General features: G+C 47.3%; 1 protein-coding gene across 1 annotated transcript in view; it reads left to right on the top strand.

Moving 5' to 3' along the window:
- Positions 1 to 5,923: 5,923 nt before the first annotated feature.
- The window catches only part of DMBT1 (deleted in malignant brain tumors 1), a 62,394-nt gene continuing 52,165 nt past the window's right edge, over positions 5,924 to 16,152 (top strand). The window contains 2 exon segments of the mRNA XM_030804176.1: positions 5,924 to 5,984; positions 11,179 to 11,208. Coding sequence (XP_030660036.1) covers positions 5,924 to 5,984; positions 11,179 to 11,208 — 91 coding nt within the window.

The raw sequence follows: 16,152 nt of genomic DNA, 5'->3' as shown, positions 1-16,152 counted from the left end.
GTGACTTAATGGGAAAGAGTTGCAAAATAACTTCGGGAGGACGGTGATTGTTGGTGAAACAGAATGGCTCTTGGGATCTGGGGTGGAGGAATCAGGGTAGCACAGAGGATCCGGGAGCGGGAGTCACAGCTTCAGTCTCCTTTTATTTTCCGCCTTTGCTGTAAGCCTCCTCTGAACTGCTAGTTGCCTTTGTGATTATAACCAGGTTAGTGTAGATCTAGTGTTGCCGTTAAAAATATTCTCCTTTCACTCTTTCGGGGATAGGCCACTTACCACCTTTTGTAGGGCTATGTCAAAAAATCTGCACTCTTCCTGATGACCTCAGAGCCGGTTTTCCTTCTCTACCCATTCCTTTGAATGGTTCTGAACAGCAAGGTGTCCGTTGGTGGAGAGGACTCAAACCCACCATTTGAATGGAAACATAGTCTTTCGGTGGGAAGGGGAAAGATGCAGCGTCTTTTGGAAAAATACCAGGCTTTGGGGTCAGACATCGATTTAAGCTCTGGCTCTGCCAGTTTCTGGGTGTGTGACTTTGAGCAAGTTACTTAACCTCTCTGAGCCTCAGATTTCTCATACCAGGGGCAGTTAGTAGGTAAATGTGATATGTGATACCCTATCCAGAGTTGTCCTCCCTACCACAGCTATTCTCTATGCCATTGCCTTGTTCATTTCCTCCATAATTCTTACCACAATCTGAAACCCTTCTCCCTACTGATTGATTTCTTGTCTGTTGTCCGTTTTGCCTCCCTGTGAGGACAGGGAGCATGTCCATCTGGCATCAGGCTGCAGCCCCACTCCCTAGAGCACTCCCTAGAGCAGTGTCTGGCACATTGGAGGCACCAGTGTGTATTTGCTGAATGAGCAGATGAATGAACAGCATTATCCTCCAGCAAACACAGAACTCACTTGAATCATCTGTGCAAAGGGGCCTGATTCTCCCCTTCCAGATCTGCCCATGCTCATCCAGTCAATTCAATCTGCAGACACACACACACACACACACATATACACCTATATATATATATGTATATATATATATACACATATACCTACATATATATAATTCTTTTTCTTTTTGAGATGGAGTCTTGCTCTGTTGTCTAGGCTGGAGTGCAGTGCTGTGATCTCAGCTCACTGCAACCCTTACCTCCTTGGTTCAAGTGATTCTTCTGCCTCAGCCTCCTGAGTAGCTGGGACTATAGGCATGTGCCACACTCCCAGCTAATTTTTTAGTATTTTTAGTAGAGACAGGGTTCGCCATGTTGGCCAGGCTGGTCACAAACTCAAGTGAGCCACCCACCTTGGCCTCCCAAAGTGCTGGGATTACAGGCATGAGCCACCATGCCTGGCCTGAATGCAGATATTTCTTGAGCATCTACTACTATGCGTGAAGCATTGCTCTAGGTTCTGAGTATACAGCAATGGATAAAACAGACAAAAATCCCACCTTGTACAGCTTGCATTTTAGTCAGAGCAGACAGGCAAAAGAAGAAAGAAGTGAAATAGAAGGAGGCCAGATGGTGAGGAGTGCTGTGGGGAGAGGATGGGAGTGTTAGGGAGTGCTGAGGAGGGGCAGTCGGTAAGGCTGCATGGAGGAGGTGCTATATTAGAAAATCTCTGGAGGAGGGAAGGAGTGAGTCTCCAGCCATTTGGGGAAAAAGTCTTCAGGCAGAGGGAGCAGCAAGTGCAAAGGCCCTGGGGCTGGATGATGGTTAGAGCGGGCAAGGGGGAGAGAGAGGCAGGGGTATCTCGTGCAGGGCCTTATAAACCATGGGAGGGCTTTGAGCCTTACTCTGAGCAAGACGGGAGGCATGCAATGGGATTTCTGTGTGTCAAGGGTCCCTAGAGGGCTGTGTTTGTTGCCGGAAGATTCCACAGTTGGATGGCATCCTGATGAACCTGGAGCTCATCTGTCCTTCAGATGGGAGGCAGCAGCTGCTGTGAGTGCTGTCCTGGACACGGTCTCAGCTCTGTGTGTCATTTCCCCTCTCTGGACCTCATCGTCCCCAGCTGGAGGCTGAGTGGTGAAGGAGAACTGGCTTGTCACCAGCCCCCATTGAACCACAAGACTTCTTTCCGGGGACCCCTGGACAGCATGGGTGAGCCGCTCACAATCCCCACCTCCAAAGCCATTGCCTGCCGAGCGCCTGCTCTGCCTAGGGCACTGGGATTACAGAGGGGCAGCGGGAGACAACGGGTCTCAGCTTGATCCTCAAAGCCCAGCAGGGAGGTGTGGGGCCGTGGGGGGTGGGGGGAGTGAGTGAAGGAGGATAGGAAGGGGTTCCCTTATAACCCGATTGGGAAGACCGGCTCTCTGAGCAACAAAAATGAGCGACATTATAAATATCAGACATACAATGTCAAAAGATTGTTACAACGGTAACAATGACGGGCAATTATGGTGTGCTACTCAATGAGGGTAAAATTAGAGTTTGGGGTCAGACGGACACCTGAAGGGGAGCCCTGGTCACACAGATTACGGGATGCAGGGACTGGAAGGCAAACAGCAGCAGCTGGAAGGTGCTACAGCCCCGACACTTCCCACCAGGCTCCCCGTCCTTCTGTCCCCCTCGTCTGTCTGTCAGGTCACAGGGCTCCTGGCTCAGAAATCAGAGACCCCTCAGAGGTGGGAGGTGGGAGGGGCTCTGGGCTGCCTCCCTGATCTCCATCTTCCTCTGGCTTCCCAGGGCACTGGTCTGTGGGTAGAAAGAGTCTTTAGAAGAGGGAGAACAACGGGCTGTTTTGGGAAGTCTGCCTGGGACCCCAGCTCAGCTTCGTGGCAGGGATGTGTGCCTGGCAGCCCCAGGGGCCCTGCTGGGCCTCTCCGTGCCCTGTCTTATGAAGGGAGGGCTTGGCCTCCCACAGGTAATCCTCAGCTCTGACGGCAGGTGGCCCTAGGGGAGGGGCCTGGAAGGGGACTCCCTCACCACCGTCAGGAGCATTCCACTGGCCTGTTTTATGTTTTGAGGCTTCCTCATGAATTCCAATTTAGGAAAGGATTCTGTAGCTTTAAAAAAAAGCCGTATATGGCCGGGTGCGGTGGTTCATGCCTGTAATCTCAGCACTTTGAGAGGCCGAGGCAGGCGGATCGCAAGGTCAAGAGATCGAGATTATCCTGGCCAACATGGTGAAACCCTGTCTCTACTAAAAATATAAAAGTTAGCTGGGTGTGGTGATGTATGCCTGTAGTTCCAGCTACTCGGGAGGCTGAGGCAGGAGAATCGCTTGAACTCGGGAGGGTGGAGGTTGCAGTGAGCCGAGATTGCACCACTGCACTCCAGCCTGGGCGACAGAGCAAGACTCCGTCTTTAAATAAATAAATAGCCACATGAGATCCAGGGGGCTCTTCCCCATGAAGACCAGTCCTCTGGTACTGGGATTTAGGGGCTTGGTCTCACCTCCTGGAGTGTGCTGTGGGGGTGCCACTGGCTTAAAATTGCCTGGGGAAGGTGCTTTGCAAATGGGGCCTGGGCACCGAGTCTCTGAGCTTTAATGGGCTTCTGTTGCTTCCTGTTGTTCTTCATGGCAGTTCTGGGGTGAATAACATGGAACTTTGTGGGTGTGGTCTTCCAACCCGTGCTGTTTAAGCAGATGCTTCTAACCAGTAGGAAGGGGAAGATGAGGGTCCTCTGGGAGCGGCTGCTGCTGGAGGGGGTTGTCCCCCGAACCCTTCTCTTCGTCCAAGGAAAGACCTCTCTAAATGGTGTCCTATGAACCACAAAATGGCCTTGGGACAAGATGGGGCACCTGACGGTGAAGCCCGAGGTCCCACACGGTGTTGGCAGGTGGCCCTCAACCCCATTGTCTTCTGCCCGCATGCCCAGGACCGCCACATCCTTCCTGTTCCACTGACGTCACCCATTTCCCACCTGGGATGCCTACCTGGGCTGGCTTTGAAATGACAGCTAGGCTTCACCACTTCCTTCTTCCTGGTGTCTCCTGAACAAAAAGCTCACAAGCCCTTGTTGTCTCAGGATGTTTTCTGCTAACCACCGTGGGCAAAGGATGCAGTCAAAACAATAAAAACAGGGAGGTTACGCAGTTCAGAAAATCCCACACATTCTCAAGAAGGGTGTCCCTGGCAAGCTGAGAGATACCTGGGACATCATGCTTTCCTGGAGGGGAAGGCTCCCTGCCCCCATTCCTGCACAGCCGGGAGAATTGCTCCTGTTGCTCATCCCATCTTCTCGCTCTCATTTGCTGGGCTGACCCCTGCTGGTATCTCAAGACTGTTTGGTGCCATCCTCTCTGAGAGATGGACTCCGTCATCTGATTTAGATGCTTTTCTTTACCTTCTCATGGCACCCCCTGTTGAAATTGTCACCAGGCAGGTCTGTCTCTAAGACCAGGCCGTCTGCTTTTGTCTCGGAAGGATGCTTATTACCGCTTCCTGTTCACAGGTATTTAGTATTCTTACCATCATCTTTCCCTGCTGTGCTCCCAGCAGGCAATTCTAATCTGTCATGACACTCTGATGATCCCAGACCCAGCTGCATTATCATTCTCAGTCTAACACTCCAGGAACCAAGAGATCACAATCCCTTTCTAAGAGGAATCCAGCACCTGTCTGTTCTTGGGCATTCCCTGGTAGGTGAGTAACCCTGTTCTTTCGTCACCCAGTGCTTGTCAGTTGCTGATCTGGCAGTAGGAGGATGAAACACAGTGAGCCTATTCTGTGTTCCTGTTCTATTCAAGGGGTGAAGAGGCACCTGGAAACAACAGGAAGAGTTGTAGGATTACAAAGGACATCAAAGATTGAATGTAACTTTCATCTGGATTAAGCCAAAGGCAGACTTCCAGCCCTAAATTCTGACTGGTGGCTGACACAGGCCATGGGTTCATGGTACCCTTCTAGAATGCAGCACAGACCACCGATGAACAGTGCATGGTAAAGAAGCTAAGTGTCATTTCATAGCCTCAGCCTCTCAGCTGAGAAGCAGGGCACAGCTCACCCAGGCTAGGAAAACAGAGGCAAGTCCTGGAAAGCTGTCTGCTTTTAACCAAGAGTTACTGGCCATCGAGTGTCTTGGTTAAAAAATAAGTGTCAGGCAACCTTCTCGGTAGAGTGTGTGGGGGGATTATCAGAGTCTGGTAATGACTTCTGAGGGTCCCAAAGAGTGAAGTGATATTTACATAACAAATCCAAGGAGGGGGATTGTGTGCAATATAGTTGGAGGTTGGGGGCAGGTTTTATGGGCTTGCCAAGCCCCAAGGGTCGTACAATGTGCATGTCAAGGACAAGAAATCAAAGCCGTGTGAAATGGTTGGAAGTGGTTCAGTTTGAGGTCATGTGTTTCTCAGCTCCTGTTGTGGAATTAGTGTGAGACCCAGAAGACTGTGGCCAAAGCTGTTGTGGACCCATGGTCTCCATGGAATCATCCCTCATGCCTTCTGCTCTCTAATCACATCCCCACTCATGTCATCCTCGTTCTTCCAAGGTGAGGTTACTCGCACTGCACAGGGGCCGAGGAGAGCATGTCCTGCCAGGAAAAACCATCCCCAAGAGATGCTTTCCCCCTTGGCACTGTGTCCTGTATTTGCTCAGCAGCCCACATCCTGTTCTGCCCCAAACCTTGGGGCAGACTTCCCACAGGTTAATTTGAACTCCCCAAGATTAAAATCAAGTCCGTATTCAGGAAACACTTGGGAGTCCTCGAGGTTCACCGAGAAGGAAGTTGGAAATTGTTCACTTATGTCAGTGCGTTTGCGGTTGGGCAACAGCCAGATTGTTCAATGGCAATCAATCAAACACACCTAAGTTTTTTCCACAGATTAACCATCGACTGTTAGCAAAAGCCCTCACTTCCTTTATATTGATTTATAGCAGCAGTAGAAATATACCACCCTAAAGGACACACCTCCTTTTAGCCAGGTACCTATAAATGTCCAGGATTTTCTATTCAATTGAGACGAACCCAGCAAAATGGGGATCTCCACAGTCATCCTTGAAATGTGTCTTTTATGGGGACAAGTTCTATCCACAGGTATTACATTTAATTATTATATTCATTTCTCTCCTGCAGACCCAATCATGGCAAATTATATCTACTACTTTCCATTTCAAGGGAAGTTTCATATCAAAGAGTGGGTAGCCCTTTGCTGATAATTGTAATTGTTTGCAGGTGTTCAGGAGGAATGGCTCTTTTTTGTTTTGTTTCTGGCTGAGAAATATAAATGGTTGTAGTTAGAAAAAGCCAGTCATTATGTCAATGTTTTCAGTAGTAAGTCATTCAACTAATGGAATGATTGATTTGTCTTAGAAAAATCCCTGAAGTTTAGGAAAGGTGGATGTGTATTATTAAGAGGCCCTCAAACTTTGCAGCAATTGGTTAAACACACAATTTGTGTGCTATGAAAACGGGCAGAAAGGATTCCCACTGTAAATGCCCTTTATGTGGCTTCTTTCTACAGGTGTGTCTGGCTTGATGGCTAATATTTGCCGAGCAAAATCAGGTCAAGTAATTGAGCGCAGACAAGATCATTAGGATTCCAAGTTTGTCTTGGAATTCCAAGTTTGTCATGCACAGCTTTAAACACTTGAAGCCCAGTCACTCAAGCATAGCCGTATGTTCTTAGAGAGTCAGATGCTAAACGTGAGAGAGCCGTCGGTAGAGCACTCTGATTGCTGCATCTCAATGGCATTTTGCAGAGATACTAGAGGAACAAGTGATTCTCAGTTGATTCTCAGTTTGCCTGTTCTGTCTCTCTCTTCCTCTCTCTCTGCCTCTGTCTCTCTCTCTCTTCTCTCTCTCTCTTTCTCTCTTATCTATTGTGTAGTTATTATCACCTTTTCTCTCCCCTCTCCCTCTGTTTCTGTCTGTCTGTGTTTCTCTCTCTCTCTGTCTTTCTCTCTTTCCCATCTTTTGGGCAGATATCACCTTTTTTCTTCCTCCTCCTCCCTCTGTTTCTGTCTCTGCCTTTCTCTCCCTGCCCCCCCTCACCATATCTTCCTGTCTTTCTCATCTATCAGGCAGTTATTACCTTTCCTCCTTCCCTCCTCCCCCTTCTCTGTTTCTCTCTCCATCTCTCTTTCTCTTTATTGGGCGGCTATTATCACCTTTCTCTCTGTCTCTGTCTCTCTTTCTCTTCAACTATTGGGCAACTATTATCACCTTTCCTCTCTCTCTCTATCTGTTTCTCTTCATCTATCAGGCAGCTATTATCACCTTCCCTCTCCCTCTCTTTTTCTCTCTCGCTCTTTCTCATCATCTATTGGGCAGCTCTTATCACCTTTCCTCCCTATTTCTCTCTTGCTCTTTCTCATCATTTATTGGGCAGCTCTTATCACCTTTCCTCCCTATTTCTCTCTCTCTCCCTTTGTTTCTATATTCTTTCTACCTTCCTTCTGTCCCTTTTTCTTTCTCTCCCTCTCTTTATTCATTTCTTTCTTCCTTCTTATCTTTTATCTTTCCTACTGCCATTTTTTTTCTTTTGTGTCACCTTTTGCTAGATCTATGAATTTCAGGATACAGGGTAAAAATCACCTAATTTTCAGATAACTTCCAGAACTCTCACTCTCCGCCTAGGCTCAGTGGGGGAAGCTTTGAAGATTAAGGTTCATTTGGAAGGTTGCTTTCATGAAAGCAGCACCCCCAAACCCAGCCCTCACACCCGGGTGGTAGGGAGCAGGCCCACGCCCTGTGATGAGCTTGTGGAGGGGCTGGGGGCCACCAGGCCCAGGACCTCAGGGGAGTGGAGACTGGGCATCCTCATCCTGTCGCCATCAGAAGCATCTGAAACTGGGAGGCTGCGTCCTCAGCTCCAGCTCTTGTCAGTATCGAGTTCACCCTCCAGATTGTCTCTGAACCGTGACATGGAATTCGCATCAGCCGCTGTAGACAGGGAGTGAATTGCCTTGTCTTTATCTACAAAGAAACAACAGGCAGCAATGCTCTTGGATTGAGGACATTTGTATTTTGCCCATGATGTTATGTGCATGCATATAGACAGACAAGCACACATGTGCATGCATGCCTGTGTTTGCCATTCAGAGGTGGGAATTCATGCTCTCTGAAGTGGACCTGTATTCTCTTATTTAAATCTTCTAACATTCCTGAAGTTAGGAACAATTATTTCCACATTTCAGATGGGGAAACTGAGGCTCAGAAAGTTTATTGGCTTGTCCAAAGACAGCACTGGTGAGTGGCTGGGTTAGGGCTTGAATCCGGATCAAATTCACTAATATTCAGATGACAGCTCTGGCCTACTGGCCCTTGCTGCTCCTTGCAGGGAGCTGAGGTGATGAACTGAACCGTGACATCTAACTCAGTGCTTGGAGTCTGGCCACAGAGCTTTGCGCTGGGAGTACCGAGGTGGCAGGCACCTGTCAGCTCTGGTCTTCATGCAAACTCTTGAGAAAAACTCAGTATGCCCAGGTTTGTGCTGGGCAGGAAAGGCTGTGGTACCCACTGCTAGCCCCAGCAATGCCCCTCCTCTGCCACTTGCCCACTGTGGAACCTCTGCGAACCTCAGTTTACTCATTTATAAATGGAGGTTATGTTCCAACCCATGCAGTGTCTGGCACATGGACAGAGCCTCAGAACCATTTAGTGTTACTACTCTAGACATTTTCCTCATGTTTTATCCAAAAGCAGCTTCCCAAAAGTAATGTGAGCTCTTGGATTGGATCCTGCAACAGAAAATGAAAAACTGGTGAAATCCAGATAAAGCCTGGAGTAAACTTAGTAGGAAGGTACCAGTGTTTGTTTGTTAGCATGAGAATCACTTGAACTCAGGAGGCAGAGGTTGCAGTGAGCCGAGATTGTGCCACTGCACTCCAGCCTGGGTGACAGAGTGAGACTGTCTCAAAAAAAAAAATTAATAAATCATTTTCCAGAAGTCATTCTTCTCCCTTCAGGCAATTTACCACCATTCCCACAATGGCAGCTGGAGAAATCTACAGCTATGTGGGTGATTCTTGGAAGACTACAAATTGGTCTCAATATGTGCAGAAGGGTCTATTCAAAATGTGTGGACATAGGAGAACCAGGAACAACTTCAATGTTGTGTTCCATGCTGTGGATGAGCCTTGTCAAGGCTCTGGCTGGATGAGTTCGACTGCCATGGGATTAGGCAGGATACCTGGGGCCTGGCAGTGGGAATTGCATGGTGTCATGTAGACTGTGTTTAAATGGCCGAGTTTTGAATGGAAGGCTCTCTCAGGCACATCTATCAACTCATTCTTGAGTGCGGGAGCAGGGATGGCATGTCAGAAAAGAGGTGGGGATGTTCTGGTACAGAGTTCCCTAGTTTGCTATCTCTGTTGAAAGAATGTTCTGGTTTCTATTGCGAGTTTCTTCTTCATTTTCAGGGATGCATAGCCACATGGTTTCAGTGGCCTCCTTTCTAAGCCATCAATATGAAGCAGGGCAGCTGGGGGAGCCCATTGTGGAGCTCACATTCAGGCTGTTGAGGCAGGTGAAGAGGTTCTCTGACATACAGCAAGTCCTGTCACTGGCCTGTTGGTTCCATTAGAGAAATTCAAATCTCTGAACCATGATTGTCACTGCTATCAGGACCCACATTTACAAAGAATCTGAAGAGCTGGGTGTGGTGGCACATGCCTGTAGTTCCAGCTACTCCAGGGCTGGAGGCAGGAGGCTCGCTTGAACCCAGGAATTTGAATCCAGCCTGGTCAATAGAGCAAGACTCTGTCTCTAAAAATAAAATAATAGTCTGATAATTTTGTCAAATGCCTTAATCCTCCTTTTACCAGGAAGTAAAAAGAAAAGGACTAATGAAAGAAAGTATGCTGGAATTGTTAATAAGAATTTAAACATAGCAGACCTTTTTGTATCACATAGATTTTGGTATATAAACATCATAAAAGACAAAAGAATACCATCACAGGTATTTGTTTTAGCAAAATAAGATGGTTGAAGTTCTTGTTGCAAAATATCATGTGATGAAATCCCTATCGAGGTGTGTAAGAGTACCGTATTTTATTTTTGTCCTTAGAATTATATCATTGACTCCTGGATTCTTGAATTTGAGAAATTCATCTAGGATATCATCATCTGAAGACTCATGGTCTGAGATTTCTGTTGTACAATCAATTCTACCATTATTAGTATCTGGAGTGCTATGTCTTGTCTCTATATTCCTCTTCTGGTTCATCTAATTATTGCAAAAACGTCTTTGTCAGTTTTCTTCTCTTTGCCATCACAAGTAGAAAATGAAAAAATTCAAATTCTTAACTGCATTCAATGAAAGCTAAAAGCAGACTATGAAGAAAGTGTCTCCAGTCTTAAAAAAAAATCTTCTTGAAAGATAATACAATACTTCGGGCATGGAAGAACTATGACTTATTTCACTAGTTCATCTTCTTTCTAGGCAACTTCACCATTCTACCATTTTCTTACTATTTAATAATTGATGAATAATGATGCAGTACTTTCTTGGATGATAAAATAGTGAAATGTTTCAAGGTATAGGAAAAATAAAATCAGAAGCCAATAATGAACCTTGGATTTATAAAAGGATCTAATGGATCCATATGGTGATTACAAGATAGGATGACTTTTATCCTTTTTTTAAAACGAATAAATATTCTCTCTGATCTTTGAAAGACCTCTAAAATATATAAAAGTTGTGAAATATCAACACTCACAAGTATAGTTAGAACTGCTCAAAAAGAAACTCAAAAGCTACAGTTGAGTCTGATGGACCTTGTCTGGCCTCACTGAATATAAAGATCCAGGGATCTAGATTTCCGTTTGCTTTAAGATAGAATAAAATGTTTTCAGGTTATGAGTCAGAAGGAACAGAATATCTGACATTAACATATTTTATTCTTTAGGGGTCATCTGAGTGGCTGTTGTCAATGCCAGCTATACTCAAATTTCAGACTGGACAACCAGCTTAAGCTGTCTTCTCTTGTCCAGCCCTTCTTTCCAAGCATAGATTACATCCTGTCACCATAAGCTGTAGCGTTAGGCGCCTAGTAAAGAGACATGTGCTTCATTACATCTAAAATCATTGAGCTCCTCATATCCGATCCACTTGCTTTAATCTGCTATTGCAAAATTCATTTAGCAAGAACGTCGGGGACACACAAACCCAAGATTGAGCCACAGCGCCCTCTGGTGTGATTGTACGGTGAAGCGAAAGCCAATTTCTGTGACTTGTAGGAAATCATTTCTAAACAGTGTTTCTAAGACGAATTCGCGTTCTTTCCAGGTGGGTGGATCCCAAGGATTAGAGACTACGGTAAGACCTTTTCTTCACTCCTCTTCCCTGGTGGGGTTGGCCAGTTCTCCTCTGCTGCTGTTGGCTAGTTGAGGCTGAGCACAGCTGAGGTCACAGAGCAAACGCCTGCCTTGTCGAACGCAGGAATGCCAGGGGGGACAGGAGACGTGGGTGCCAAGACCTGGGGCATGTCCCAAGTGCACACTTGACCAATCCCAGCTGTCATTCTCCTTCCTCTTGCTCTCTGACTCTCAGTCATTTATCAGATGAGGTTAGCTTCAGTTTGGTGTGAGGAGAGATATTTGAAAATAAAGGTCAGTACCTTTTTTTTTCTTTTTCTTTTTCTTTTTCTTTCTTTCTTTCTTTCTTTTCTTTTCTTTTTTTTTTTTGAGACGGAGTCTTGCTCTGTCACCAGACTGGAGTGCAGTGGTGCAATCTCGGCTCACTGCAACCTCTGCCTCCTGTGTTCAAGCAATTCTCCTGCCTCAGCCTCCAGAGTAGCTGGGACTACAGGTGCACGCCACCACGCCCAGCTAATTTTTGTATTTTTAGTAGAGATGGTGTTTCACCATGTTGGCCAGGATGGTCTCGATCTCTTGACCTCGTGATCCACCCACCTCGGCCTCCCAAAGTGCTGGGATTACAGGCATGAGCCACTGCGCCCGGCCTACCTTTTCTTCTCGCTAATAATGACAGGTATCTTGAAGATAACTAACATCTACCAAGCACTTGTTATATACCCTGCATAAAATGATTTTCATGTATGAAATGAATTGATATATTTAAAAAAATACTTAAAATACCACCTGGCACACAATAAGTGCTCAACTAATGCACATAATGAGTGCTATTATCATGAAATCTTCCCAAGAACCCTTTGAGGTAAGTAATACGATTATACCCATTTTGCAGATGGGAAAACCAGGGCACAGTTAGCTAATTTGTCAATATTTCTATGTCTGAGATCGTGTGTCTGGTGAGTAGCAGGGCAGACATTTGAGCCTAGGATGGGTGTCTCATCCTACCCCTGCCCTGGTCTTTGACTTTGGCTAAATGTCCCTGCCTCTCCAGTGAGAATGTGCAGAACTTTGTGCCCAAGTTTGATTTTTCAGGGTCTTTTATGTGTTCATTTAGGATGACTCTGCTCCTGGGCCCTTGGCCCTGTTGAGGTCAGTCTCTCCCCTTCCAGGACATGACTTGAGAGATTCAGAAATGGCCTGGGAAAGGCAGCTTTCTGACCAACACCCAGCAAGGGCGAGGCTGAGGCAGGGAGACCGAGCACTCTCCTGGAGGGACCATTCACAGGGTGACCAGGAGGGGGCACATTGCCCCCGCTGCACCTCTAGGTTCATCTCTGATCCAGAAGAGGTGCAGATGGCATAGAAGGCAGGGTGTTTTGCTCGTAAGAGGGGCCGTTCTGAATAAGGCCTCAGGTCTGAACAGGCATCTCCATGGATTATGTCCCTGAGACTGGGGAGGGACAAAGCATGGGAAGTCCAGAATGTACTTTGGGGATGGCCTGAAGATGGTCCAGCTGGCCTTTCCTCCTTCTGGGAGGAAAAGCAACCTGCCCCCTCCCTTTGCATCCCATTCCAACCTGTCACTCTGTGACCACAAGTTTCTCATAATCTCAAACTCACCATTGAAAAGCCACACCCAGGATCTGGCTCCTACTGTCAGAACGGTGGGCTGCACCCCTCGGGACCTGTGCCTATTTTCCTCACACCATCAATACACCTTACCCCAGTGGGTGGTCTAGTGGCATCACGTCGGGCAGAAACATGGCGCTTGTTGACTTCCCAGCATGGCCAGCTCTAAGGTGGGAAGCAGGCTCTCTCAGCCCCTCCCAGGAGAGGAGCCTGGAAAGTAGGTCAAGGCTTGCTCTTGGACTTGATCCTGATGGGACTGGACAGTGTATTGAAGCATTTTGAGCAAGGAATTGAATTAAATATATTTGTACTTTGTAAAGAGAAAACTTGAAAACCACCTGGAGACCAGTGAATCCTCTTAGCATAGAAATGGGTGCAGAGTAAGCACTCCATCAATGCTGATTGAATCAATGAATGTGGATGGACTAGAGAAAGGAAGAGCAGACATTGAGGATTCAGCTGGGAGGAGGCCAGGTTCAAGGAGATGAAGTCTTATCCCAGTGAAATGGCAGTGGGAATGACACGGAAATAATGACCTTGGTGATGTTAGATGTAGGATGTGAGGAGAAGGAGGAGTCGAATATGATGCCCTCATTCCCAGCGTGGTTGATATGGAGCATGATGACATCCTTAATTCAAATGGAGGGAAGAGGCTGTGTTGAGTTTGGGATGATGTCGGGGGTAGGATGGCCAGGAGGCCACTGAAAATGCTGGTCTAGAGCTCAGGGCTGGGCTGTCAGGGGAGTCAGGACCAGAGAGGTGGATTTGGGGGTCTTCTAGAAAGTTCTCAGTACATGAGTTTCTCCAGGGGGGAAATACAGAATGAGAAGAAAGCAAAGAGAGAACATGGAAGAACAGGGATGCTTAAGATCCTGCTGGCAGAAGGATTGTAAATAGGCAGGGTGGTGAGAGGAAGAAGCCGGAGTGAGGAGGGTAGGGATGCAAGTCAAGGGGGCCAAGAGCACCAACATAAAGGCTTCTCGCTGTGTCACTGCAGTTCTGCCTCTGAGGCTGGTGAATGGAGGTGACCGGTGTCAGGGCCGGGTGGAGGTCCTGTACCAAGGCTAATGGGGCACTGTGTGTGATGACAGCTGGGACGCCCAGGATGCAGATGTTGTCTGCAGGCAGCTTGGCTGTGGCTATTCCATGTCAGCCCTGGGCGGGGCCCACTTTGGTCAGGGCTTGGGAAACATTCTCTTGGGTGACTTGCATTGCTCGAGAAGGGAGCCCTACCTGTCAAGCTGTCCTCACAGCGGATGGTACAACCACGAATGTGGCCACAGGGAAGATGCTGGCGTTGTGTGCTCCGGTAGTGTGGGTATCACCTTGCTCTGTGTATCTGCAACTCTGAGTCAATATTACCACACATGAGCATGTGTGTACATATGTTTGTGCTCTACAGCTTACCTGCTTTGCAGTAAGTCATGTCTTAATTGATATTGGAGGGCAGGTGGTACTGGCCCTTTTCGTAGACAATGAAGGTCAAGGGATCATCGGCCTGTCCTAAAGCTGGACATGATGGAGGCAGGCTTCAGTCTCAGCCCCCAAGAGCCTGCTGATGCAATCACCTCATGGACTAGTTCTGATGAGCAGCATCACGACCACTCCTGACCTGGGATGTCAAATAAATATCTTCCTAGAGAGCAGTTTCTCCTCTTTTAAAGGCTGAGGAGGATGGGGGAACTGCTGGTCCTTAAGACATAATTGTATACCAACATCAAATTGAGGAGTAACCCAAGGCATTCTCTTTATTGGGAATTAAATAACAAATAAAAGATACTTAACATCCTCAATGGAAAAGAGAACTTCTCCTAGACCCAACCCAGCAAATCCCAGTGCTGATTTCCTTTGTTCACATAGTGCCACGATGTGTGTGGACACCAAGAGGTTTTTTTAATTCATGAAGAAACCTGCAAGGACATTGTCCCATGGTGTGTTCCCCAAAGAGGAGTTTCTGGTGAAACTATCTACTTCTAGAGCAACTCTGGCATTCAGTGTGGGCTGGACTGAACCCAGGCTACCATGCCTGGGGTGTGCCCTTGATAATCCAACCACCAAGTGGGACCGGGCTCCCCAAGGGGGCATCGTCCTCCATGCAGCCACTTTTTTGACTGTTTTAGTTTTGCATTCTGGAATGGTTGGTTTTCTTTGGAAACCACCTTTCTTTCTTGTTGCACCACCTTCTCAGGAATATTTCAGTGATGGTGAATATTTGTCATTTGAGGGTGTGTTTGAGCTATAGAAACAGCCAGGTGTCATTTGACGTCGAATCTTGTGACTAGGATGGGGCTGTGCATGGACTGTGTGACTTGTTGAATAGAGGCTGTGCCAGCAGAAGAGGTTGGGGGAGGGCAAGTAAAGTAGAGCAAATGATGCTCATGCGGCGTCTTAGCCCAGCCTGGAGCCAGTACAGTGACAGAGCGATTGGCACATGGTTGGCTTTTAGCAGTGAAGGTTGCCCTTAGGCCCTGTGCTTCCAGCCCTTGCTTCAGAGCCGAGGAAGCCATGGACCAACCCTCCCCAAGCAAGGGCTACCATCAATGATCTCTTCCTTTCTCCACCCTGCAGCTTCTCCGTTTCCCTCGGAGGCGCCCCTGGAGTCAACTGTAACAGAAGGTAACATCTACTATGGGGAATCCCTGTGGGCTCATTACCCCACTGTACCCCTAGGTTCATCTCTGATTCAGACAAGGTGCAGAGGGCATAGAAAGTAGTGTGCTGGTGACGTGTGCTCAGGTAGTGTGGATATCACATGACACTGTGTATGTGCAACTCTGAGTCAATATCACCACACATGAGCTCGTGTGTGTACATATGAGCGTGCTGTATAGTTTACTTGCCTTGATGTAAGTCATGTCTTAATTGATATTGGAGGGCAGGTGGTACCACCCCTTTTCGTAGATAGTGCAGGTCAATGGAACATCTGCCTGTCTTTCTGAAGCTGGATGTGGTGGAGGCAGGCTTCAGTCTCAGCCCCCCAGAGACTGCTGATGCAATCACCGCATGGACTAGTTCTGATGAGCAGCATCACGACCACCCCGTAGCCTAGGATACCAAATATATATCTTTCTAAGTGGCAGTTTCTTCTCCTTTAAAGGCTGAGGAGGATGGAGGAACTGCTGGTCCTTAAGACATAAATGTATACCAACATCAAATTGAGGAGTGAACCAAAGCATTCTCTTTATTTGGAATTAAATGACAAATAAAAGCTACTTAATATCCTCAATGGAAAAGAGAACTTCTCCTGGACCCAACTCAGCAAATCCTAGTGTTGATTTCCTTTGTTGGCGTAGTGCCAGGAAGTGTGTGGCCACCA

The sequence above is a fragment of the Nomascus leucogenys genome, chromosome 3 (assembly GCF_006542625.1).
Source record: "Nomascus leucogenys isolate Asia chromosome 3, Asia_NLE_v1, whole genome shotgun sequence".
NCBI lineage: Eukaryota > Metazoa > Chordata > Mammalia > Primates > Hylobatidae > Nomascus > Nomascus leucogenys.
This window is presented reverse-complemented; position numbering and strand designations above follow the sequence as displayed.